This window comes from Calypte anna, chromosome 11 (genome assembly GCF_003957555.1).
Source record: "Calypte anna isolate BGI_N300 chromosome 11, bCalAnn1_v1.p, whole genome shotgun sequence".
Classification (NCBI taxonomy): Eukaryota; Metazoa; Chordata; class Aves; order Apodiformes; family Trochilidae; genus Calypte; species Calypte anna.
In genome coordinates this window covers 8304785-8331552 of record NC_044257.1, presented here as the reverse complement: position 1 = coordinate 8331552, position 26768 = coordinate 8304785, and the positions used below count along the sequence as shown (strand labels likewise).

The following is a 26768-nucleotide window of genomic DNA, read 5'->3' as shown; positions in this document are numbered from 1 at the left end:
TGGGTGCATGGTGCTTGTAGAAATGAGGCCCTGATTTACACTTTCAAGTGTGGCATTAAGGGCATTAAGGTGTTTCAGCTCTGAAACACAGGCTGCAGCACAGCAGGCTTCTTTCTAGAAAAAATTCCTCTGATCTGTAAAATCATCAGCATTGAGGCAGCAGAGGGCAAAGCAGATTTTTTCTTTATTTTCTTCTGCCTCAGAGGAGGAATACTCACTTGCACTGCATCATGATTACAGCCCATTTATCAATACCTCTTTTTGCATTTCAGACCTACGATTTGGAAGTCACAAGCAAGAAGTGTTTCTTTTGAGAACAGTAAGTGCAAGGGTAAAGTTTATTTAACAAAAAGAGTAATTCTAGCTGAATGCACATTGTGAAAATACAGGTCCATTTAAAGCAAAATAGAAATGGTGGCAGCTTAGGATCAGGGAAGGAAGATAATGACAGCTGCTGCAAAATGCATCCAACAGCCATCTGCAAATTGTTAAGTTTTTATAGAATTTTTAATTTTCTTTGTATAATTATGCAAAAGAATAGAACTAAAAAAATTCAAACGTATTGGATGCTGAAAGCAAGCTTGAGGGTTGCTCAGGAACTGCATGTAGAGCCATTATAAATGGTGTCTCAAATGCTGCCTGATTTCCAAAGATACAGACTCTCTTCTCCCCATCATGAACCACCATGCAGGTCTGTGACCTTCTTGCCTGCACATCTGTGCCCAGGAGATTCCTCCCTGCCTGGCTGGCAGAGTCCCCAACAGGACTGGTGCTGGCTGCACACTCCTTGATTTGCACTCATTGCCCTTATCCCACAAAAGTCACCTCAATCTCTTGTTCCAGACTGCAGCTGTCAAAATGCACATTTCTCATGAAAAGAGGGTTGGTACCAGCTTTTCATAACAGCACTTTAAATGTAGTTTGCTCTTGCCACACCAGCTAAAGAGATTGGCTTTATGTCTCCTCCCAGGCACTGCTATAGTATCCTTCTGCCCCTGCTTCTGGGTGTGTGTGTGTGTGTGTGTGTGAAATCAAGCCTGGGAATATTCTGTCAGTCCTACCTGTATCAGGGAGAGGTGGAGCAGAGAGGAGAGCCCATGCCATTGCAGAAGGGGCTTTTGTGCCAGGGAGATCTTATTGTAGCCCTGCCACCTGAGGAGTTGCCTTTGAGCTTTCCAAAGGGACTTCCAAAGACTTCAAGAGACTTAAGGGCATGCATTAATCCTACTGAGCTCTTCCATAACCCTGGGATTTAAGCATAGATTGTGTTTAGAGTTGTCTTCTTCTTATGCATTAAACAACAAAAAAAGATAGAAATAATAATTTCCCACATTTTCATGCTCAGCAGCTGCTGCCATTTTTGCTGCCCCCACAGACGTGTGGTCAGTTTCTGGGAGACAACTGGGATGTTCAAGTTGCCAGTGAAGATAAATTACCTGCAGATTGCAGCTCAAATTCTGCTCTGACTGAGTAGCACCAAGAAATTCTCCAACTTTGCACAGATGACCAAACAAACCAGCTGGAGCCCTTGTTCTCCCCGAGCACTGGAGGATGCATTTCGCAGGCCGGCTTTGAGGACACCTTCAGACACAGCATGGCACCCGCTGCAGCTCCACACCAAGGTCCTGCTGCTTTCAAGAGCTGTGAGTTAAAAACTAGCTGAGCTTCCCCCATGGCAACATGATTTACTAAAGCACTAAGATATTGGGTCAGCCTTGTAAATCATTTTAATTATTTCACTAAACAGGTTGTGGAAATAGATCAATAGAAAATATGGCATTTAGGCTTACAATGCTGTGCATTCATTATGGGAAAGAAATTATATTAACTGATTTAGGAGCTAATAATAACTGAAAATAACAATTTAATGGAAGCCTTCCAATCCTGCACTTTGAAATCAGGATACAGTTACACAGTCTACCCATTTTAATCTCAGTCAAGTACACACAGCAATTTTTTGACTCTCAGAGAAATGTCAGTCAAGTACAAGTAACTTGCAGACTTTCAGCATCCCATAAATCACATTATAATAAAACAAAACCAGAGGAACTGTCAACAACCGTTTTTGCATACTGGCAGGGTCACACAAACCAGGCATATGAAAAATAAGAAAATATATTGCAATATAACAAAGTGGAGGTGTTGTACAGCAGAGGCTGTTTTCCACTTGCAATTGGCCATTTCCATGAGATTGTGGTTTGTGATGCTGGGCTTTGAAGGGCACTTCTCTCTCCAAAATGTTGGGAGTTTTGTCTCAAACATCTGAAGGCTAAATGTATGCTGAAATATATATATGCTATACATGCTAAATGTACGTGAAATATATATAAAGAGAGAGGGAGGAAAACAAACCAGAGAAACCTAATCTCTCCTGTGCAGCAAAAGCCAGGTGTCACCATACAGTAGCTGGGGTCAGCATTGCTCTATTTCAATTATTTTACCATGGCTAAACTAAATTTGGTATGCTGTGTCCTGGTTTTCTTAATGCATGCATGATAGTCACCTTTGCTTTAAATATTTCCTCCTGAAGTAAGCTGTACATTGTGACTATTTAATGCCTTATTGGCCATTGGGTAACCTCACTGAGCCCAGCAGGCATGACTGTGGGCAGAATTTAGCTGCAATCAGATACTGCACCCATGTCCCCTGCTCGCTTGAAAGCCTGCAGCTTACTGATAGGCACTTGTCACATCAGCTATCTCCACTCCAGTTTGCAGGCAGAGTCAAGCTTGTCTTTAAGCCCTCTGGCTAGATAGCATTTGAATTATGCATTTCATCACACCCCAATTAGATAGGGATGCATGACAATAACCATTATCAGTGAGTTTATTTGGGAAAACACCTTATTTTGCTACTTGGTTTACTATATGTTGTAGAGGAGAGTGAAACTTTGAGCCATGGCAAATCATGCTGCTCCTGTTTATTCCCCTGTCTCCTTGAGCTCTATCCAGTTGTTCTGGGAACATTAAGTGTTGCTTAAATAAGAATAAATGGCTTTAGCCTGAGCACAGAATGGACTGAGCACATGCCCTGTGCAGGCTGTGCATATCAGCTCTATCCTACTCCCAAGACCCTACAGTAGGTGAGTTTTACAGTGTCCCCAAGTAAACGGCCCCTGTGGCTCCCCACACCACCCCTCTCCTCCCTTGCCAGCTGCACTCAAACTCCCAGCTGTAACCAAGAGCTGGCTGGCTGTTGGATGGCTGTTTTGCCAAGCCCTGTAAATGACAGCAGGGATGAGTGAGCACTGAACGAAGGATACTCTGTGTGAACACGTGGTGGCTTTGTGGCACTGAACGTGAGCCGTGATTTCTCTGGTGCCTCCTGGCAGCAAAAACCTGCAGTGGCAAGGTTTGAATTACTCCAGGTAATGAGGCTCAATTTGGTTGACTTTTCCATGCACATTTACAACCAGGTTGACAGATACTTCCTGAACCCAGCAAAGCTCCATGCTTTTGCTTTTGAAATGATTTGCTTAAAGTCTAGCTTAAGACCTCTGTGGTCTTAAAAATAAAGCCTGGGCTAATAAAGACATTATAGGTTCTTGAAAACTACTGCAAAATATTCAGCTTTTCACATTCAACACTGCAGCAAGCTGGGTTTAGTTCTATTTACTCCATCTTTTTAACAAATCATGTTACAGTTCAGATTTTGACAGGAGCTGCTGTGTTGCTAACTTCTGTTCGCTTGGGTTTGAGCTCCCTCAGGTCTGGCACAGCGAGGGCAGCAGCCTTTCTGCTGTCCCTAAATGCTGAAAAAACTTCAAGGTGGCCATATCAGCAAACCCACAACAGGATAAGTGCACTGTTCTGTACTCTGGTTTGGTTTTCCTGTCTGATCAAACCCTGCATACTTTTCTGGAGACTGAAATGCCAGTACTATTAATTATTAAAAGATGTTACTAGATAAGGAATCTGGCTGCTGACTAAGTGGTACTGTTAACTTGAATATAAAGTCATTAGCTCGGCCAGCAACTTAACTACAAACTGAGGTTCATTTTAACCAGGATTGCAATTAGCACTTTCCTGTGCATTTAACTAACTTGAGACTTTCATACCATTACACTATAAAAGTTGAAATTATATCCAAACACTCTACAAAAGGATTACACTGTTATTATTACACTGGATTTTTACTGTCTTGCACTGAACTAACATAAATGAATCACAAACGTGTGTGTTTGGTAAAGATAAAAAAGGAAATTATGTTTCCTCAATCAAGCTGTACATTTTCATTGTCCCATTTGATTTGGTTACCTTTAGCTTCTCTTTTGCACTTTCTGAAGTGATGCATTCCCCTCGGGGTAACTGGCAGCAGTGACAGACAGAGTTTGGTCTAGATCATCACTCCAGAGTTATTCCTTGGCCTCAGGTTTAGCTGTGCACATTCTGTCCTTGTTCCCAAGTTCACACTCTGCTTGGCTTAGCCATGGCAAGGCACTCTGACCAGGTACTTCCAGCTTGGCAGAGCTCAGAGGAATGTATGTACAGTATTACAGTGTGGGGTGTTTCAACAGCATCCTGACAGACAAAGGATTACTTTACCTCAGGAAATCCTGAGGCTCCTGAGGGTCTGTCTCCTCAGGAATGGACAGGTGGCTTTTCCTTGTGCCCCCACTGTCCTTGCTGGCTCAAAGCTGGGGAAGAGGTGGTGGCTGTCCTGCTGGAGCAAAGTGCGAGAGGTTGGGTCGTGCTCTAGGATCCTGGGTCAGAGGTTTCTTGAGCCTGGCAACACAGCCCGACGTCCTGCTTGTAGTGCTTTTGAGGGGATTCCAGAAAGCAAAGAAATAAACTGGTGATGCTCCAGTGGCCCCAGAGGGCTGATTCTCTGAGCCATGCCATGGAGCATGGAGTACATCCCAGCCCCTTGGCTGCCTGATGCCAGGGGGCATGTGTCCCAAGAGGTAATTCAGTTATCAGACCCTTCACTAACATTTCTCCAAGCTGTTTGTATCTAGGTCATAACTCACCATGTATGTTGCTCTTTGTGGGAGGGAAGGATGAGACAAACTAAGGGGTGTGTCAAAGTTCTGTCACTGACCTTCCTCAAACCCATCCTCACAGTGCAGAAGCTCTCCCTGTGGGGCTGATGACATATTTTTAAAACTGCAAAGACAGGTGATTAATGATGTACTGAGAAGTATCAGTCACTTGGATCAACTCTGACAACTCTGGAAGCACTGAAATATAGCTGTCCAGAGCAGTAAATAAATAAATTACAGCATATACATGAAAAAGAGGCTCTGCTGTGGGATTTAGAGCTAAATCTCATGTTTATCACAGACTATGAATACAAAAGCACTCTTAAAAAAAAAAGAAAGAAAAATAAAAACTATTCTAAAAACCATAGACTTTGGAAATCAGAAGTATCCTCATTTTGCCAAAACAGCTTTGACTGACAGTCTAACTAGCAACACCTGCCTAGATACCATGTAGATCACCCAAAATCCCCAAAAGAGCTATGATACTCACTGGATTGCCAGAGGAACTTACAAGCCTGAAAGAAGTATTTAGTAATGAAGTTTTCATCTTCTAATTTGTTAAAATTATTTCTGTTTTTCATGACAATGACAATAATAAAATAAGAGCCATTTTATGTCATCATCTGTTTTTTTTTCATCCTGCATAACACTCCCAAAGTCTTACATGTTGCTTCCTCTTTCAAGGGTATTAACAGAGAGATGAATTCAAGTGCTGGACTGATCTGGTCATGGAGTAGAAAAAGATTCTGACACCCCTGCTCTCTTCTTCTCCAGAGTATGCTCTGTTGGAAAAGTATAATCTTCATGTGAAGTGTAAGTATTTTTTGAGCTATTTATCAAGACCTTGGTCATTTAATTTGTATTGAACTACAGATGATTTTTCCATATGAGATTTAAGAAATATTTTAACACTAACAGGAAACCAAATCTATGGGCAACAAATAGGGAAACCCATTAACTAACTCTACAGCACAGTCCTCTCTGATTTGACTTTTAATGTAACTGTGATTTGCTTGGAATGTCCATAACTGCTGTAATTAAAAGGCTGGCAGTCACCAGAGGAAAAATATCAATCCATTCACTGACAATAGCACAGCTCCTTAAAAAAAGCCATCCTGGTCAGTGCTGCATTGTGGGTGGTCACAGATGTTTATCTGAACCACTCCATTTATAATTTCTATTTTTAAACTCCTCAGCAATTGCTGGGTTTTAGAAGCACAGTCCAAACACAACAATACTCTCCAGTCCAAATACTCTCTTCCTCTTCTCCATCCCCTGTTGAACCCCATGGCCATGCCCAGAGAAGGCACTGCTGCTGCTCTGGGACAGGACAGAGTGATGCAGATGTTGCTCATGGCTGCCCTCCTGCCTTTCCAGGTTTCTTACAGCTTTCATCTTGTTACCTCTGTTCCAGAGACAGTTAATTTTTCTTGTGGAATAACTGCAATTGCTCTGGTGTGAACAAACCCCAAAGCTGTCCCAGGCATGCAGACAGCCCCGGGCACTGCCTTGGGGCATCTCACCAGAGAGCAAAGCCCTCAGCCCCCAGGCAGCTCCCTGCAGCACAGCTCAGTGATCTGCTGCCAAGGGACAAAGACACCACAAAAGCCCCAAAACAATGAAGAGGAAAACCCCAAGTCTTTTCTTTGCTGTACATGAATGCTTTACCATTCACTAATCAGCAATAATTTGTGTATGTTTTAATTCTAGCACTCTCTCATGGTTTGTAGCAGTGGTTTTCCCTTACCTGGTGGCACAGAGTCCCCAGGGTGTGGCAGGTGGTGTCCCCACAGGCCAGCAGCTCCCCAGGCAGTGCTGGGAGAGCACTCCTCACACCCAGCACCACCAGCCAGCACACACTGGCTGCAAATTAATATTCTCATAACAATCATACAGCCCCCCCACCCCGAATCAGTCTTTGCTAAAAGCATTAATTAAGCCTTTAACATTTTTGATCCCATCAATTTTCTGTTCTTTGGTTATTAAATAGATGTACTAGGGGAGTTGGAATAACAACTGCCTGAAGTTTGGGGATAATGAATAAATGAACTTTGCCAGCCTCTGGCTAAGCATGAAATTTACTGTTTAGTAACAAATGCAACGGAGGCAGCTCATACATTAACCAGCCTAGTTTTGACACACGACTTTGGGAGCACATTATTTACTTACTTACTAATGCTAAGTGAGATGAGGCTCTGAAATGTTTTATGCAGGAAACAGAAAATGACATGTTCAGCCAGGCTGCTGCATTCTTCATCACAGCATGAGGCTGCTGGCTTGTCTGCCCCTTGGTGGTCTCCTGGCCCTCTTACCATGGACAGTGATGTTTTCAGGGCTGCACACATTTACCTTGGGAGTTTTGCCAGAAAAGGAACATCCTAGGAACTAGGTAATTTTGCTTACTTGCTAGGTCTTGGCACTTTGAAGGTTACCTGTGTGCTGTAAAAACAACTTTTGTTCTGGGTATTTTTACATGTGCATGGCTCTAGCATCAGCTCTGTTACATTGTTGTAAATCCAATCATTTTTGCAGAAATCCATTAACCCACAGTAAATTTATAGCTGTGTAACTGTGAGCAAACTATGGCTGATGGAGCAGAGTGGAAATACTACAAGGAAAAGTGCAAAGTTCTATTGATTTTCTCTCAGGCAAAATGTGTGTTTCCTTATGATTATATTATATATGGCTCAACTCTGGCCCCTAACAGCCATCACTCATGCTTCCCAGCTCTGTTCCTTACTGGCTCAGCAAGGAAGAGATGCTCACTGGGCTGTCCCCCAGCACAGGGACCAGGTGCTGTTCCCCCATCTGCCTGGGGATGCACCCACCCCACCACAGGCTCTGGAGGACTTTCTGCCTAGCTCTGCCTGGCTCTGCAGGAGGCTCACTGCCTTTCCACAGCTCTGCAGCCCAAGCACTTATTACTAATTGATTCTGACAAGAGACACCAAAAGGAATGCTGAGATTTATGAAAGAGCAAGATTTGCCACTAGCCTCTGTCCATTAAGGGTACAGCAAAACCTCACTTTGCCCTTTGTAAATACAATCAGCAGAAGTGAGGCAGTTGCCCTTTTCAGAAGAAAGAGCACTCTCAAAGGACAGTTTTAGCATAAGTCCTTAACACACTCACCAGCAATAAGGCTCCATATCCTTTACATTTTTTCCATCAAAACGTTTCTCACTTCTTTAAGTGCTTTTTAAAGACTAAATAATGTACTGAAAGCTGCAGCCTCCTCTTCAGGCAGTTATTTCCCCTGCACTAAGCAAACAACTGGGCCAAGCATAGGACGTGTATTTTGCAATAAAGTTGGTATGAATGTGGAAATCAAGGCCCCCAAACCATGAGGATTCATTCTGCACATTTTTGAAGGCAGTAATATAGCAAAGGTAAAGTTACAGCCTGGTTATCTTGCTGCTGGTCCCTTGTTGAAGTTACCCTGGGTGCTGCAAATGACTTCTCTGCTGCAAACAGATCTTCACTGGAAGGAAAAGATGCCTATTGCTCTTGTCAGAAGAGATTTTTTCATCAGATCCTCAGGTTATTGTTAAGTAGTTCTGAGGTTTCATAGTGAATTAGAATATAAGAATTGTTATACTGCAGTACACTTAATTCTGACCTCAGAAAGGATTAAAAAAAAAGTTATTTTTAGTTGCAGATTTAATATTTTTTCACCTGAATGTGATCAGTCTAAAAGCCCTTGATAATTCCACTCCTGACACTGCACGTAAAACTTCCCCTGTACAGGCTACAGTACAAAGGGAAGGACAAGTTCAAGGTGGTAAGTTTCCTCATGTTTTCTGCAAACCACACAGTATCCAATTCAAGACATCATATACCCTGCAAGTGATGAAACAAGTATCAGAGCAAAGCAGAGGATCTGTTTCCTAAACGAGCACACTGAAGTATGGCTGAAATTGACGCATAACTACTTCTAGGCAGACATGCTCTACTGCCTCAGGCATCAGCTATTTATTAGATAAATTTAAGCTGGTTTTCTTCTTGTAAAAAAAATTGTTTTGGTTCTCTCCCTTAGAATGAACATGAGTCAGTGAGAAATACTCACTGCCCTTGAGAAAATGCAGCTGTGATGATGAGCTCACCCCCTGTTCAAACCCAGGCAGGTTTCACTTTCATCCATTGCTCAAAGGATTAGAGTGCTCATGACATCACAGACTCCAGCCATACCTCTGTGTTGAAGAATTGTCCTTCAACAAGTTCCCAGGCAGCAATGCTGGTATGAATTTAGGTGTGGTCTGATATTCAATTTTTTTTTTTCTACCTGTCTTTCAGGTTAGAAAAGACTCTCCATCTTATGTACATATGGAAGCCAAGGACCATGCTCTTCAGAGTCTCACACTCTGATGTACTTCCAGGTTTGCAGCAATCCACCTCCCCTCCCCCAGTTTGTTTGGAACAGCAGTTCCACTTTTTGTGGGATGATTACAGATTATTCTCCAATCCATGGCATTAAGAGGATGAACATTCTTGCAAAGATTTTTATCACCTTCGAGTCCCTATGGTGAGTTTGCCCCAATACAAGAGAGCTTTTATTACCAAAGTGTAGTACGTTTATGAAACCCAGGTGTGTTCTGGTCTCACACAAGGTGGCTGGCACTCCTAGAAAAAGCAAATTTTTACCATCTGAGACATTAAAAATCCCTTCCTACCCTCCTAGAAGAGGACTCAAGAGTGAGGTGAGGCAGGGGCATGTCTTGCTTTTGCTCCTCAGCTTCTGCCAAACAGTCCTGCTGATGCTGTAGCTGTCATTATTTCCACAATTAAGGAATTTTAAGGAATTTTCCTTTATAAAACACTTTGCAAATGAAAGGATAAGAACTGCAGTCAGACACAGGAAATTCAAAATACTTCACTAAATTCAGCTACAGAAGGTTGTTTTTGTACCAAGTCATCCTACTGACTCACTTAAAACCCAAGCATTTTGGAACAGAATAATAACTGCTGTATTTATTGTAAAAAAGCCTTTTGCTTCACTGAAGGAAAGCTCACTTGATAAAATAAGTGGCACGATTATATAATTTTAAAAAAAACTGAATATACTTTAAAAAAAATACTGGAATCCAGCCTAATGAACAGAACATTCCAGCCTGATTAATTTTTTTCATTTTCCATGGGTTGATTAATCTTTTTTCAGAGAGGCCTGTAGAAAAGCAAAGCAACTTACTTTGAGTGCTCTGTACCGTCACACTGTCCATCTGACCAGGTCTTGCATTAACTGCCCAGAGATAACTGGTGTCACCACAGCAAAAGGCACCTACAGGCTTGTGACTGCTGGCACATTCTGCTGGGGGGTTTACAAATACACATATTTGCAAATATGTGGTGTATTAAATAACTGATTTCAAAGGTACTCTATTGCTCAATTCTCCATGATGTGACAAGGTAGGGAACAGACACAACCATGAAACCTTCTTGGGGAGCTTCAGGACTCAGGGAAAGGCACACTCATCTGTAAAACCTTTATTTCAAAATCTTTTTATTCAACTGTTATTCAGCAATATACAATACAGTTTATAAACAAATGTCTTACCTTGTTTCCAATCTTCGTTTAAAAATAAATATTATTGACAGTGAATAGTAATTATGGTAAGAGGTACCTTTTTAATTAAAATGTCTCAAAAGAAATAATTTAATTAAAAAAGGAAAAGGAAATTCAAAAAACCTAAACACAATAATCTACTAAAAATATTTCCTTTCTTAGGAAGGGTTTTGACCCAACATCTTTACATATTGTCATAAAGATAACTGCTCAACAGTTCGTGCAAAATGAAGAGTCAGAGGAAAGGTTTAGAAAAGAAAAAAATATTACATTAAAATAGAGAAATCATAAGTGCCATGCACAGAGCAGGGCTTTACACCATAGTCTGGAAACTAGATGCATTATTCTATGTGGTTTACTTTCTGTGGCATCCCAAAAAATATGTTTTTCCCCCATGTAGGATTTGTCATGCTTGCTCCAGTCTCTTTCTGTCCATCTTTAAACGGCAGCTGTTTTTTTGTCAGGGGTGTGTTCTGTTTATAAATAGATTCCTTTTTTGTTTGGCTGAGGAGTAGTGGAGGAAGCAGTCCGTCAGTGGTTTACTAATAAATGTACAAGCTTATGCAGTATTAACAGGGACATATATAAGAGTGGGTCTGTAGCATAAATAGGTCCTGTACCTAGAAAAGAAAGAGACAAGGGAGAGAAGGAGATTTTACTCCTTATCTTTTCCAATATAGAAGATAAAATGCAGAAGAGAAATACAGGAAGATTTATTTTTATCACTTGGGAGCCAGGGGTCAGAAGCTTAATTTTAATAGTAAAACAGCATCCTCAAGCTACCCAACTCAAATAGCTTCCTCTTCCCCCTCCCAAATCTAACTCCACTTTCATTATGCATTACTAATGGTATGCCTAAACTTGGCTTCAGCCAAGTTACCAGCAATTGAGATTTCTATAAATACACCTTAATCTGGTGTATAGTTTCTAGAGAAATGACAGGTATCAACCAGCCATTACTTTAAAGGGAAATGACAAATGCTGCTGCTGTACTTCTTGATTAACAGGACATGAACCCATTTCATTTGGAATGGGAACAGCAAGACCTTGACATCTTCTTTACCTTTTATAGTAAATAGCAGATTTCTAAATTAAAAATGCAGAGGAGCTACAGAAAACCTGAGGTCAGACGTGGAACAAATCTGTTACAGACATTTCATCCAAACCCAGGGAGGACAAGGCCACTCCTGCTCCTATGAGGTAAACTTACGCAGCACAGTCCCAAGCTGTAGGGTCCATTCTGTCTGGGCCATCTTGGGGACCTTAAGGTGCCTGTGACCTCCTGGCTGTAGGAGAAGGACACAGCTCTCCCTGGGCAGGCACAGACACCCACACAGCCACAAGTGGCATCCACGCCCATGCTGCAGCTAACAAGCCTGTCCCTGACTTGTGTTTACCAATACTTAAGAGATTGTTCAGTTTTATTTTCTAGTTAACTGCACTGAAAAGAGAGGCATTTGCCACCATGGCCCGGCCACTCTCCTGGTGTGGGAGAGCTGAGCCATGGGGCTGGGGGCTGTTGGCCACACTGCCAGGAGCAGGACACACAGGCACAGCATGGGGCACTGGGGCTGCTCCTGCTCTTAAACAGATCACAGCTCTGCTGCTGGGCAAGGACAAGAACAGCCTCTTCCGATGAAGAAGGTTGGCTGTCCTGTGCCACTGCTGGAGAGCAAGATCTGAGCCCACACAGACAGGGATGGACAAGTCCACAGCTGCTGTTTGAGTCCCAAATACCGATGGGTGACACCTTTCCAAAGCCATGATGTAGACTACCAAGTGCATTTATCACCAACACTGAACATGATAGTGCAGGGCTGCACATGACTGATGTCTGACATGGCCACTGGACATTGCCACAGAGATGAAGGCAAAAGCAGGAGGCCAGCTGGAGCTTTGTCCTGCAACTGAAGCACACTGAGGCACCTAGGAGCTTCATCAGCACTAGATACTCTGCATGCAGGAGTAACCAGTGCCCAAAACACTGATAGAAAATACACAAAAAAAATTACTGTCAGAGCCACTTTGCAGAGTGGGAAAATTTAATTATTTTTTTTTTTTCACGGATCTCTGAAAAAGAAATCAGGCCACCTCTATTTAGGAAACTCACTTCAGACACCCTAATGCAAATACTTTAGTCTTGGTCTCTAGGAGATGTGAGTCCCACTCAGCTGTGTAATGATCACAGGAAAGACCTCAAACAGCTCCTGGGCTGGCTGTTCAGGTTACCGCATAATCTATATATTCCTCACTAGCAAAAGAGTAGTATTATTATCCAAGATCAAAAAAACAGTTCATAGTAATGTGGCGTGCAATCAAGGAACACAAGAAATGTCCCCACAGTACTATATCACAGTCACCAAGACTGTGTGATTATTCAGTTATTAAGGTTTTAATTAAATCCTTGCATGCAAAAACATGTGGCCAAGAACTGCCTCCATAGCAAGAGTAAGGCATTAAGATTAATACAGGATTTTTCTTTTTAAAGATGGAAATCATTAACAAACACAATTAACTCAGGTAACTAAAGGAGCAACTTGTTAACTTCTTGAAAAAAGACACTAGAAGTGTGTGCAGAAAAAGTACACAACAGCTGCTAAAGCTCAGGTTCCTTCACAGCACATGGGACAATCACCAAACATCCTTGCTGCTCTGAGGCAACAATGCAGCAGCTCATGAGCTCAGATTTGCCTTCCCTGCTCATAGGTGCTGAATTTGTGCCAGTTCCACACCTGCCCACCACTGCTGTGAGGGTCTGGCCTTGGGTATTTATTTATTATGTTCCTTCAGTGAACAGGACCTCAGTTTGAGGAGGTGCTTCCAGTAAGTCAAAAAGAAAGCTGCACTTTTGTAACGGGGGAATTGACCCTTAGAATTCCTCCCCTTCGAAAATGGGTGAATTCCCCCTTTTACCTTTTAGGGGAAGAGACTTGCAATAAAATTCACACTAGATGGAACCACACAATTGGCATTCTGTAATTGAAAGAAGTTTTAAATATCTGCCACACAGAAGTAAAGAACACGACACTGTCATTCTCACTTCACTGTCTTCTACATATTTTTTACCTGATCAGGATTAGGAGCAAGCTGCCAATGTAGCTGTAATTACCACTCCAATCGGAATTACTAAATTAAGTAGATCTGAATGCAGATTATCTAATGATTTTTTTCTTTAAATAACCCTATCCTACCCATACATAAAGAACAGAGCTAAGTGTGTTAGCAGAATACAAGATGACACGAGGAAAATGGCTGTGCTGAGAGCACGTGCCTGAAGAACCTGTGATTTCCTTTAAGAAAGGATCACCTCTTTGCGTTAAACAAAACCATGTGGGTCTTTTTGGAGTGACCCACAAATAAGCAGACCCCCAAACCTTTCAAATTATCAACATTTCCTAGATTTTAGCTAAAGACATTGTCATGCCTGAGATCTAAGGGAGGCCAAACTGTATAGAGTAAGCCAGCAAGAAGTTACTTGGAAAAAATGTAGACAAAGGATAATGTTCAGTGCTCTCTTTACATGTGAAATCTCCAGCTCCCTGATGTGAAAGGGCTTCAGACTGGAAAGCCAATTTTAAAATTCATAAAGTAGTAAAGTAGTTCTAATTATACCAGTTCAGTGAATTCTACGCATAACTAATACAAGACAGGCGTAGCAGACAGTGTCCATCAGAGGACTTGCTCTGTTCTGCCCCATTTTGAAATAAGCACACACAACCAAGACACTGTGATTCTGTGCCACAGCCACACCAGGGTCAGAAATTACAGACAGTACCTGACATCCTGCCTGAGCTTTGTTAGCACAGCTCTCTTCTCCAGCCATGGCACAACAATCTGCACACTGTGATCACACTGACTTCCCCACAGAGAACAGTTGCTGCTCTACCAAACTGCTCTTCTTCCCAGCTAATAAAATTGCCTCCCAACTGATAACAGCCTAGCAATACAAAATACTTGGCTGTTAACCACTGTTGTGACAAATAATACCATTCTGCTGACAACCCCATTTTTTCCAATACAAACCTACTGGAACCGTTATTGACATATGGGATTGCTTTGCCATTATCTAATTTAAAAAAAACCCCACATAGTAAACAGCAATAGTGAACCTGCCAGCGTTCTTACTGCTTTAGAAAAGCTAAATCAAAACCCAAACCAAACCTCTCATTACCAGCACAGTCCTGTCAGGCTTTGTTATGTAAAGAAGAAACACCTTCCTTGCAGGACTGCCCAAGATCCGTTTCCTGGCAGAGCCTTCTTTAAGCTTGCTTCCCAACTGCAGACCACCACTATTACTGTCCTTCTCAAAACTAGTACCAGTAAGATGGTCTTGACATTTCTTTCTGCTAGGACTGCTCAGGAGGATACCACTTAAAGTATCAGGGAGCTATACAATCTACAGCAGAGTACAAGTGTTACCTCCTACATCAGCTAAGCTGCATAAGTATAGCAGAAGTGTGGAACATATAACAATTATCTGCCTCTTGTATAAGACACAGATTTAGTGAGCTGGTACTGCCAACTAAGACTCTGTTTTGTCAAGTATCTATTGAAACTGTACATAAAGAACTAGTGCTATATGTATATTCCTGCCTGGAATGCTGTTTGTTCATGCACAAAGAAACTTGGATGCACTCAGCCTTCCCTCACACAAATTTCTTTTTACTCACGAATCGATCTCAAAGAAATACAGACCAACGTTAGGTAAAACTTCTACATGCACCAGAGAGACATGTAATATTACCTTTCCTTGTGCTCAGCAATATTTTTGCACCATTTTTTTCACCTATAACTTGAAGATATTAAGATATTAAGATATTAAAGAAAGTAAAATAATATTCCTATTTTTTTCAAGGACACTGCACATGCTTTAGTAGAATAAGTTAGTACAGTTTTTTCTGTCCTCCAGGGAACAAGCAAGAACCACTGAAAAGAGGTTACTCAAATAAATTGCAATTGCACAGCACAAAAACACCCTGGCACAGCTTGTTTCTGCCCTAGGTAATGAGGTGGCAAAGTACTGCAGTTCGTGCTTTTGTCCAGTTTGAGAATTAATCTGTATTACACACACACAAAAGAAGGTATTTGACCTCACTTGTCCCCAAAGCAGTCTAATTTGCCTAGATATTACAGTGCTAGTGATGTGTATTTAATGAGGAATCTTTTTGCATGTTTATTATCCAGTGACATTTAGGAGGTCAGCCTGATAATTCAGTTATGGCCTCTGTCTTGCTACTTTATTTAATGTAAAGGAAAATGTGATGTGACCCAGGCTGCATTTAAACTACAAATAACAGAATTTGAGCTCATATATGGTCTCAGAAAGCACAGGGGAACTGAAGTAGACACAAACATTAGTAAGTTGGAAAGGCAAGAAGCCGAAGCTGAACAACACCACAGAGAGAGGTTCCTTTCTTGCTGTTTTGTGTAATATTCATATGTTGAAGATAAATGAGCTCCACAGGCTGTTTCTCAAGCTACCACACAATCATCCAAATTCTGACTGAGCCAGGGGAGCAGTAGACCCAGACCCTTACCCAAACTTAATCCAAACTCAACCATAGCCACTCTAAACAAAGACCCTCTACCCAGCTACAGAAAAAAATACTTTTTGCTTCCCAGTGAATGATGGAGATCTGACACCCTCCCGTGTGTTCTTCTGCCTCAAAGCGGGTTGCCACAGCTTGACTTGGTGCAGGTGCTGCTCTGACAAACACCACTGGGAGCTGGAGAGGCACAGGGGCTGCTGAATTCAGACCTGGTACTTCATTATCTCGGGTCATGTAACCCACAGGCAGACCTCCCTCTGCCTCAGACATAAAAGGCTTTGTAGGGGGCAGTGGGATAGGTGTGAAGGGAAGACTTTTCTTCTTCCTTGCTGTGAATTCTTCATCTCTGCTTTACACGAGTCTGTGTCCTACATAGAGCACTCTTAGCAAAATGAAGCAGTTTCCTGCTTCACACTCCCATCTTGTTTATTTTATTTAAAGAGTTCACTTCAGAGCTTTGAGAATAGAGATCAAACAAATAAAAGGGAATTTGGAAGTTTCAATGTCTGATCTATATTCTGGTCAGAAGTTAAACTAAAAAATTGCCCCCAAGCCATACACAGGGGTACTCATTTTGGAGACCATTTGTTAGGATTTAATACAGCCAGTTTGCCTTCCAGAAGATCAACATCAAGATCCTCATTTATTACTTCACCTATCAGATGATAAAATTAGTCTCATGACTACAGCACAGGACTTAAATTTAAGAGAAGTGAAATTATGTTTTCATATTCAATTTCACATCTGCCATACACTCGACCAAGTCGGTCATAGCTCCTCCTGCCCATTGTCCTCCTCATCCATTTGGACTGCAAACTTTCTGGGACAGAGACTCTGAGTGTCTTGCTCAGTGATGCTTCCATATCCCACTCAGTGAAACCTTCCAAACACATCAGCACTGTATGCACTCTTTCACTAGCTCATCCTGCTTTTTTTCCTATAGCAAAAGATTCTATTAGCATATAAGTATTTAAATTGAAACCTCAATATGGTTCCAAGTGGAAATAATGACAACTCCTTCTCTGATAGTCTTAAAACCTGTAATCTTAACAGAAGATCTTTGTCTCATGAGAGTAAAAAAGGTTAAGAGCTTCTCTGCTGGTAAGGTAGAATGAAGTGGGAACAGAGCATGTTACTTAGACTGCAATGAGGCAAAGTTTTCATATGGCAATTTAAACATCACAGACAAAATTCTGCTTGAACAGCCAATATTTCTGGCGTATTGGGCAACTTTTCTGTTATGCCAGATCTATTCCCTTACATACTATAATGCTGATGACAAACCTGTACCAGACACAATTTCAGATTACATGTCCAAAACTATGACTTTTCCATTTATACTTGGGCTTTCAGATGAGACTGCATGCTTTTCAGAGAATCTCAGTAACAAGCACATTTATTCTAATAATTTCATGTTTCGGTTCAACTCGAAGAGAGAAAGAATCACATTTTTCCACACTGCATGACTGGGACTCCAGATGAAGTCAAGAAGAGCCCTGCAGGCACATCTGAAAGCAGCAGTTGATCTATAATCACATTTATTGGCATACAAGCACACAGAGGCCCTGTCTTACTGTACTGAACATATTGGGAAGATTTCTATTTCAAGGAAAATAGGATTAGAACCCAATTCATGCAGGACACTGTGGCTACTGCCATGCTATCAGCTTTTAGGCAGAGCTCTCTAGCGTATTAAATGAGGATGTTTCTTAATCACTGATGGCAAATCCATTGTTTGAGCACATTTGTGCTTTTATACAAAGGAAATATCCCTGTGTACAATTAGAAGACTTACAAGCACTAAAGACTTTTGAGAGTAAATGTATCAGATGATTCAGTTGTTACCCACAGAATTGGTGAAAATAATTATCTGTGTGTGTGTTAGAGCTTGAAACAGCATAATGAATCATATGCATTATGCTACTATGCATATATATAATTCACGTATCAACACAGTGTTGGGTCCTGTGGTGTTGTACACCCTATGTGAACAAAGATTTAGTTATATTTGATGATCCTAGTGTCTGGAAAACCAGCTACAGCACAGCCTGAGGTTGAGGACTCAAAACAAGACTTCTTGCTTACACAGGTAAAAAAGAGAACAGTACTTCCTATAAAGGACTATATTCTTGACAGAGAAAAATAATTACTGTACCTAAATAGCTCTAAAGAACACCACTTCAACATACAAATGAAATCGCTGAAGCTCGAGGTTTTTTCTTTTAAAACATTTTGAAGAAAATTTAGTGCTTATCCAACCCAAGTGACACCATTAGAGACCTGAGTCTTCAATTTCCTCACAAAGCAGGTGATACCCTGCCAAGTCTTCAGTACGGGGACCTCCACTTCAGAATTTTATCCACATTCCTTTATTCTGGGTAGGGAGCAACAGTGTGTTTAGGGGAGATAACCTTGCTGTACACCAAGCTGTCTCTCTCTGCTTCAAACTAAGCACCTGGCCCAGAGAGTCCTAAAATACACCCGTGATGGGGAACTGGGAACAGTCACCAGCAATCTGCACCTCCTAAGCACCAAAGAGACATCTCGTAGAACAAGCTTCAGACAATTTGGGTTCAGAATGCACCTTAATCAAGAACTTTGAGGACCAATAACCAATACTTTCAGTTCCTAATCTCCTGAGGTTAATATTTATTGGGAAATAATTACTGCCAGCTACAAACTACCACAGGTATGGAAATTACAATAAAGCAAGTAGAAGCTTGTTATTCAGGGGGTCTTGATTCAAGCAAAGGAAAGAAGATATTTTTTACACAGGACCATACCAAAACACAAGATCTGTTCCCTCTCTCAGATGGGGACCAAAAGCAGTTGCTGTTTTATACCTGGTGTGAACAAGGCACTATGAACTACAGACAAGAACAGGAGCCCTGTGCTCCCTGCACTGACTTCAGCTCTCCCAGAACTCAAGCTGCCACGGAGTGGCACTGCTCACAGACAATGTGCACAGGAGAGACCTCACAGCAGGGAATTTTGGTTTTAGCCTATTTTGTAGCCCTCTTAGCATCACTCTCCATCTGGAAATCCCCACGAAGTATTTTCTGCATTCTGCTACCTTTGTCACTGATTTAAATAATTCCATTATCTCCACTGCTGGCCACAATGCTTACATTTATTTGCAGAATTTAAATCCGACCTAGAAATGATGAAGCAGTGCCACAGCCCTAACCCACAGGCATGTAAAAAATCAGGATAGACAGCAGTTTAGATGATCCGGGCAGGGGGGTCTTGCCCTCACAGACATATGTGACACGCTCTCTTGGTGGCACACACTCACATCCATCGTGTTGAGATGGAACAGAGCCCCACTGCACTCCCATTGTCCTGTTTTAGGTCATATGCACATTGCAAGCTCTGGGATGGGCAGGCAGGGTGCACAGTGATGCTATCCTAAACCTAACTTCTGTTACTGGCATGGAAAAACACTGCAAGAGTTCTCACTGTAAGAGACTGGAAAGAAGAAACACAAAAGCAGCCACAGCCTTGAGTTCCTGGGAGGAAAGCAGATACTTCCAACAGTAAAAACAACAGATCATGAACACTGTACTCTTCAGTTTAGTTTTTTTGTGGTGGGTGAATACAGCAAAAGGCAAACTGACTTTTTTATATGTCCACAGCATCGTGTAGTTAAGACTTCAGGAATCACCACTATGTCTTCCACTGGACGCCAAATGAACAGTCATCTTAGTCCTTAGGAATGACTAAGAGCAAAACCCCAAGTTTTCACATATCCTTCTACCCCAAGAAAGAAAGGAAAGCATTCAGGAAACGGTGAAAAGTAGGAGTCAGAGAAAACACAGCACCTGAAAAGCACTGGCAGGTCACAGTGACCCACATACAACAGATTTCCAATTACTGAAAGTCAAAGCCTGCAACCATTTGTCCTGAAAGTGTGAAAAGGCATCAGGAAAGAAGCGGTGAACATTCCTGTGTGAGAATTTTGAATCTGTGTCAGATGAGACCAAGCCAACAGAGAGGAGCTCAGGGCCTTCCCGCACAGTCAGTGGAATATTTTTTTTCCCTTCTTCCACAGATAACTTGGCATAGCTATTTGTTCAACATTAGCCATGGGACAGTGGCTGAGTGGGGAACTTGAGCCCCGACCACAGCAGCACCACAAAGCTGGAAATACGTTTTGCAGTGCAGATTTAAGATTGTGTTCCTTGCCCTTCAAGAGCCTTATCCAATGGTAATGTGGCATTAGTAACTAAGACCATTATTAAAAGGCAATCGTTATTAGCACAGTATTTACATTTGCAAACCATGAATACAGCATAGTATCTCCGATTCTTAACTCAGCAGTAATTTAAATGTGGAAGCTCATTTCACAGCAGTTTGTATTTCCCTTCCAACACGGACCCTTCTCTGCACGGGCCTCGCACCTGCCTGGGGTGACCAATCCCTGCAGCTGCTGATTTCATTTCTCTGCAGAACAGCCACGGCATTTTACTCACTTGAAGATGATGCTACTCTTTAAAACCCATGTCCGGAAAGCTGCAAGGGGACCTCCCACAGCACCTACAGAAAGGAAGCAGGTCCCAGCCCCACTGCTACTTTATGAGCCGACAGGGCGTCCCGGCTCTCGGGATGGCTCAAGTACATTTCCTTACACACTCGGGACACGATTATTGAGCTTTAGTACCTCAGCCACAGTCCCACCCATGCCGGGCGGGGTCTCGGTGCCCGACCCTAAACGAAGGGCGGGACTGAGGAAGCCTCGTCCGGCAGGGGAGAGAGCAGCGCCCCGCGCCTTACCTGACCGTGGTGCTGTCGGAGGATGGCGGCCTGGCCGGGGCGGCGGCGAGGCTGAGGAGGCAGCGGCGACCGTCGAGGCGGTGGCAGTGGCGGGGACAGCCCCCTCGGCCGGGGGCGGCGGCGGGCGCTTGCCGGGGCCGGCGGCGGCGTGGGGCGGGCGGCGGGGCCGTGTCGGCGGGGAGCCGCTCCGCTCTGGATGTGCGAGACCGCCTCAGCTGCCTGCACGTCGGGCGGCGCGAAGCGGGAGAGGACGCGCAGCAGCGCCTGAGCCTTGTGCTCCTGCGTCTCGTCGTCGCTGTAGTCCGCCACGCGGCACTCGTAGACGCCCTCGTCCTGCGGCCGCACGCCCGAGAGCCGCAGCCGGTGCGAGATGTCGTTGCCCTGGACGCGGACGGTCTGCAAGAGAGCGACCCCCCGGGCTCCGCTCAGCAGCGAACGGCGACCCGCACCTTCCCCTTCCCGACCCCAGCGACCCCCATGCACTCCTGGGTGCAGTCCCAACAGAGCTCCTTCTAGCCCCGGGTACTCGTCCTTTTGCTGTCAAGAACACCGAACCTGGGGTAACTACTACCACTCCCCCAAGCGAGTGCACCAGACATTTAAGCCGTGCTTAAGGTGCTCCTCGACGTAAAAGCCGCACTTCGGGGTCTCAAGGGGCCACGCAGAATTAGCCCACGCAACCCACGCCACTAGCACTCTGCCAAGCACTCACGCGTGCCGCCCCTAGCCTGGGGGTCCCCTCTTCCATTTCCTCCTGCCAGGGCCCCCAAGCCCGCACGAACCCGCCCCAAACTGGAGGCGTGGCGAAAGCCCAGCACCCCGCGGCCGCTGCAGAGACCAGCCCCTGCTGGGAGCAATGCCCCACACCGAGCCCCGCACCGAGCCAGGCTCGGCCGCTGCGGCGGGCGGGAAGGGATCCAGCCGCGGCCCAGCACTGCGGACAGCGGCCGCCTCGCTGGGACAGAAGCCGGTCCCAGGCCCGCACCGACAAGAAGGAGCTCGTTTCCTGCAGGACAGGGAGAAAGGGGGTCGCGACAGGCGACTGCGGTTTGCAGAGGCAGTGGAAAAAAGCAAACCTTCCTAATCCGGCCACAGTGCTTTTCAAACGTGGCTAAGGAAGGGCTGCAAGGCAAACATCACCTCCTCTGGATTTGTGAGGAATAAGACGTGACTGTTAAAACAGCAACAGATGGTGATGTTTCGACCAGCCACGACACACCGAGAGGGAAAATGTGCAACGCTCCCACGTGCTGCAGGAGCGGGGCTGCCAGTGAGACCAGCTGTACTCGTGTGTCAGGAAAGGAGGGGGGGGCATGCAGTAAATCCCACGTGTATGAGACGAGGAGTGTGCACCACTCAGCTCGAGCTGCACTTACGCTGATTTTGGTTGCATCCTTGCTTGTTACCTAAAAAAAAACAAAACAGAAAAAGGTAAGATTAGACTCAACACAGCACATCACACATGACAAAGATGCTCATATCCCCACCCCAATGCAAGGAAAGGACATGGCCAGATGCAGCTTTTTTCACCTGCCATTCACACAGCCCATGTGTGGCTGGGGGATGTTCCTCCTGGGGAAGGCAGCACAGCAGTGCTCAACTGGGGGGACCGTTTTGGTAAAGCTCCTGTGATGCCCCAGTAAGTGCTGTCTTCACCAAGGGTGCAAACAGCAGCCAAAGAAATGCTTGTTGCATGCTGTGCTATGATGTGTAGCTCACAGTCACTAACAAACACCTGGGAAGGTGCTTTACCAGCAGCATTAGCACAACAGTGAAGTGGTTGCACAGGCTGGATCCCACACTGCTCAGGGCAGAGTTTCAGTCCTGAAACATCCCTGGAGCAGGTATTGTTCAGCAGGTTTCATACTTGGTTATTTTTTTTGTCTCCAGCCAACTCCTGTAAACCTAAGTGATGCCTCAGATGTCACTGATGTGCCTCCCAGGAAGATGGTCATCATTCTCCAGGCATGCCCTGCCATCATTTATTGTAAAAGCAACTCACAGTTTTTATATAAGGTTAAAGAGACATTTAAATCCAAGCGATTTATTTCCCTGTCTGACAACTGACTTACACTTTCCCCAGCTAGGTGGCATCGCATTAGCTCAGTGTCTGTATGTTTTGCATCTCTATTTGAGCTCTGCAGGAAAACAAGTGTGCCACAGAGCAGGGAGCTGGCACAGGCATGGAGGCTGCCATGGGCACCCTGCTGGCACAGAGGCCAGGAGGCTGGAAAGGATGATGTACTCTGTGCACACTGTGGTAACACAGCCTGGAAATCCTTCTTTACCTCATCCTTGTACAGCCCCATCCTGCACTAGCAAGGTGTCTTGCACTAGGAGGAGGCTGCACGATGAACTGGCTTATGCTGGGGAAATGCAGCTGGAAAATTTAGTATAAAGCTTACCCTTATGCCAGGTGGATGCTGGTAAGGGACAAAAAAGATTAATTCTGCTTCATACCTTTTATTTACAGTATCTGAAAACATATTGCTGAGCTCCAGATACCGACACAGGTTTGTGGTCTGCACCCCAGGAAACTGCATGCATTCGTATATGCAGGTTGGTCTGTACTTAACAAAGAGGAAGAGGTGTATCCCTCATTGCCTCTCTATCAGTGAGGGCACTCACACAGGGCTCTCACAGTATTTACAGTTCCTTGGTCAGCCTACAGAAGCACTGGTTTTGGCTGGTGCCCACTTCATACTACATCCATTTTTTACTGCTTCTCGAGTCCTCATTGGTGATTTTTCAAGCAGGACATCTATAATTTTCTATTTACAACCCTTAAGCCCTGTTTTTTCCTGAGGTGAAGTCCCCCATGGTGCATGTCCTGATCTCCTCAGTCCCAGGGAGGGCCTGGGGATGCTGGTGCTTCCAATAGCTCCCTGGCTCTGAAGACTGCTGACTTGAATCGGGTTGGCCCTCAGAGTATGTTGCACTTCAAAGAATTGATAATCTCCATAGCACGGTATTAACCTGCTCCTGCTTGCCGGGGACACTGATGGCTAATTCGATGTGCAAGTTCTCTGGCGGGTTCTTTAAGGTACCACCACTGGATTTCCAAGGAGTAAGAGGTGGATCCGCTGGCTCGGAAAGCGCAAGGCATCTCAATATCATCTCCCTCCCTAACAGTCACATCTTTGGGAACTTCAGTAAAGGTAGCTGGGAGGGGAAGATAGAGTTACAAGGCCAAGTTAACAGGAGAGATTAAAAGACAAGATCAGTCTTTTCCAGTGCAAGGTGAGCTGTTTTTAGTTGAAGGAGCAGGCTTTGGGCGAGACAGGATTTTCCTGTAGTCCGGTGACCGTGGGATATGCGGATCACCCGGGACAGGGATGAACCGGTGGCCGCCGCCATCCCGCAGCGGGGCCGCGGCTCCAAGCGGGAAGGGAAAGTTTGAGGAGGATCTTAAAGCCCCGTCGTCCCCCCAGGAAAGCCCTCGGCTGGATACAGGAGCACCAGTGTCCCACTGCCCCCTCCCTCAGATCTGGCGTGGGGGCTGGTCCCGGGCTGCGCGCCCGCTGCGCCCCGTTCCGCTCCGCGCCGTTGGCTGCGAGGCGCCGAGCCCGCGCTGCGGCAGCTGCGGCCGTAACAGTGCCACCTTGTTCTGCAAAAAGCCCTCCCCGGGCAGCGTTCCCTGCCCCCAGCCATCAACATTTCCACAGGGAAAAGCGGCGGGGAGGACGGGATTTGGAGCACTTGCCGGCCGGAGCTCGCTGCGGTCAGAGCTGCGATCCCCGCCGCACCCGAGCCCCAGTGCCTCCCGCTGCCAGCGCGTTGTGGTCCGGAGCGGCGTCACCGCGGGAAGAGGCACAAGTTTCCTACTCACCGGTGACGATGAAACAGCAGAGGCGCGTTCAACATCAGGTAACAGAAGGTGCAGAAGAGCCCCCGATTTTCCATCTCATCTATGTGGGCTGCGGGCGGGGGCCGGGCTCGGGCACGCCTCAATCCATCGCACACAGCAGAGCCGGGTCAGGACTCCTTCCCAAAAAGCCAAAGCCGCCCAACTAACCTTGGTTTGTGGGGAAGCAAATATAAAATCCACAGCTGGCTGCTCAACTCGCTGGCAGGTAGAAGCGACGTCCTGGGAATGAAGGGATAAATCGTCCCGATTCTTTGCTCCGCCGCGATTTGGATTCAACCTGCCCTGCGCTGAATGGGGGCTCCTGCTGCCCGCAACCGAGGACGCGACGCTGGGCTCCCGTCCGAGACCCATCACACTGACAAGTTCCGCTCTCGGGGTTCGCAGAAAGGTCCGTCCCAGGGCGGCGGGGACCGAGCCTCCCTCTCCCTGCGCCCGAGGAACTCCCGATGTCTTCCCGTCGCGGCCCGGGCTCTGCCCCTGCACCGGCCGCACGGAGGAGACGCGGCGGAACGTCCGAACCCTCCACCGGCCCGGGCGACGAGCGGCCCCGGCCGCAGCTGCCCCCGCGGGCCCGGCCCCCGCCTTCGCGGCCGCGCACCGCTCCGCCCACAGCGGGAGGTTCCCGCCTGACACCGCCCCGCAGCCCGCGCCGCCGTCCTGCCCTCCTCCCCCGTCCCCCCCGGGGGTGTCTGTGCGGCTCGGTCCGCACCGGTGCCTCCCGGTTCTCCCAGAGCTCAGACTCGCTCGGGACATAACTGAGGGCAGAGCAGTAACCGGGCTGCTTTTTGCTGGCATCCGGAGACAAGTCTGGGTCTGTCTCCCTTTGGGGTACGTGCCCAGAGCTGGTTGCTCAGTTGCTGTCAGGCTTCCAAACTCACTGTGTTTAATACTTGCTAAAATACATTAAGGGGAAAACCAACCAAGCAAACAACAAAACACTATTGATTTCGAATACAATATCATAAAAAGAAAATGTTTCTGTTGGATGTGCTCTTCCTAAGGCAAATCTCCCAATTAAAAGTCAGTGAAGTCATTACCATGAGTTACAATCACAAGCAGAGTTTGATTTTTTGCAGCAAGTAATGTGAGGGAGCTGTATTTTAATAAAGTTGAGGTGCTTTTCTAAGATCTCTGCCTTTCTAAAATAACTGCCTCCCCCCCTGAATTTCCCTTAAGAGACACCATTATATGAAGCCAAAACTTATCACTGGGATAGCATGGGAAATGTGTTCTATGATCTACAGAAACTATCCTGTGTTTCTAGTGCTTTTGTGTTCTACCAGAATGCAATGCTGGATACAAGATTTCTATGGAACAAATTATTTAGAAACATTAACTTTTGAAATAACTAAAACAGACCAATTTTTAAATGGGTGTTAGAACCTGGCTTCTCAGCTAAGTGCCTGTCCAGCCAGCCAGATTGCTGCAGGCTGCAGGGGTTGAGCCCTGCCAGCTGCTGGCTCCCTGCTAGGAAAACCCACTCACATGGTTTCCACTAGGAAGTTTCAATAAAACTCACACAAAATAAAATTCATACTGAAACTGCATTAAATCACTGTTTCCTGTTGGATTTTTTTTCTTCTTCAGAGAATTTTCTACCATTTCTGCCAATCATATAATGATTTAAATCCTGCAACAGTTCTCTGTTAATTCTATAATTCCTCACATTTCAGAACAACTCCTTGCCTTTCTCTGTAGTCTTTACTGGGAGCCTGTCCTGCCAGCACCCAGCGCCCAGTTCCCCAGGCAGGTGGAGTCAGACCCCACCAGACATAAAAACTTTTGTTGTAATAACTGTGAAACACCATTTAAACAGCCAAATAATCACATTTTGCTTTTCCACCCACAACCTCAGTGTGCTTCATGCAGTAAGAAAGTCTCATTATTTCTCTTCACATGGCATTAAGCCAGGTAGTACTGCAGTGAGTTTTACTATCACCTTGCCAGGGCCTCCTCATAGAGCTTCACCCACCAGGCCAGATGAAGGCAGGGAAAGGCAATCATGCCAGACATACCTGAGGAAGTAAATCCAGCAGCCA

General features: G+C 45.0%; 1 protein-coding gene and 1 long non-coding RNA gene across 2 annotated transcripts; one reads left to right on the top strand and one right to left on the bottom strand.

Moving 5' to 3' along the window:
* The first annotated feature begins 1351 nt into the window (after nucleotides 1–1351).
* On the top strand, nucleotides 1352–9855 carry LOC115598949. The gene is made up of 3 exons (XR_003988039.1): nucleotides 1352–1643; nucleotides 5666–5794; nucleotides 9273–9855. It is a non-coding gene; the product is annotated as an uncharacterized LOC115598949 (long non-coding RNA).
* Nucleotides 9856–10448: 593 nt separating this feature from the next.
* Nucleotides 10449–24764, bottom strand: VSTM2B (V-set and transmembrane domain containing 2B). The gene is given in 10 exon segments (XM_030457813.1): nucleotides 10449–11159; nucleotide 20795; nucleotides 20862–20900; nucleotides 20902–20999; nucleotides 21002–21257; nucleotides 22238–22267; nucleotides 23838–23873; nucleotides 23875–24023; nucleotides 24691–24703; nucleotides 24705–24764. Coding segments are annotated over 10 exon segments (771 nt in total). The 3' UTR covers nucleotides 10449–11070.
* Between the last annotated feature and the right edge of the window lie 2004 nt (nucleotides 24765–26768).